The 925-nt window shown below is 42.4% G+C and overlaps 1 protein-coding gene across 1 annotated transcript in view; it reads left to right on the top strand.

Annotated features, from left to right (window-relative positions):
- The window catches only part of LOC105457122, a 2598-nt gene that overhangs the window by 477 nt on the left and 1196 nt on the right, over positions 1-925 (top strand). The window contains 1 exon segment of the mRNA XM_011701600.1: positions 117-814. Coding sequence (XP_011699902.1) covers positions 117-814 — 698 coding nt within the window.

Genomic DNA, 925 nt, shown 5'->3' with positions numbered 1-925 from the left:
TCAGAGATGTGTATAAGAGACAGGAGCCTACCTTAGCGTCGCTGGAAGAATTCCAAGAACGTGACAGCGGGTGGGCATTATCGCGTATATTGAACTTGCTAGTTAATATAAATAAGTTTAATCCTTTGCACGCGGGGTGTTATATCCAGTTACCGCGAAAAATTATGACAAAGAGAGCGATCGTGAACGTGCGCTCTATGGTCAATGCATGTTTCGCATGGTCAGTGGTGGTCGCTCTATATCCAGCTAAAAGTAACACAGACCTGGAATCGTCATATCCGCATTATAAATCTGTGTTAAATCTCAAGGACATTGAATTTCCAATGATGTTAAGTCAAATAAAAAAGTTTGAGAATCTCAACGCAATCTCCATCAACGTATATACTATTGAAAACAAGGAACAAGTATCGATTCTACCGATTCGCCTCGCTGACACGAAGAAGGAGAAGCATGTCAACCTACTATACGTGGAAAAAGATGGTGTGGGGCATTTCACATGGATCAAGAATTTGTCCCGCCTCGTGAGCTCGCAACTGAGCAAAAACGCGCAGAAGAAATACATTTGCGATAGGTATGTATAATAAAAACTTTAAAAAAATTCCATAGACTGCGGGGAGATGAACGAATGCGCGATCAGATTACCAAGCGAAGACGACAAGTGGCTAAGTTTTAACAACTACAGCAGGAAGGAACGTGTCCCGTTTGTCGTGTATGCCGACCTGGAATGTATCCTGACAAAAATGGAAAGAGATCCGGAAACACCGAGCTACAAATATATAGACACAATTGAGAATGACGATTTCATTTATTATAAGTATAGCCTACAAGATTTTATAAAGTCTCACTCGCGATATCGTTTTCGGGCTTTTCGTCAACGCTTTTTCCCGTCTCGTCCCGTCGGCCGACTGCCTCGTCGTTTTCGCTC

Source organism: Wasmannia auropunctata, unplaced genomic scaffold (assembly GCF_000956235.1).
Source record: "Wasmannia auropunctata unplaced genomic scaffold, wasmannia.A_1.0 LD336106.1, whole genome shotgun sequence".
Lineage (NCBI taxonomy): Eukaryota > Metazoa > Arthropoda > Insecta > Hymenoptera > Formicidae > Wasmannia > Wasmannia auropunctata.
This window is presented reverse-complemented; position numbering and strand designations above follow the sequence as displayed.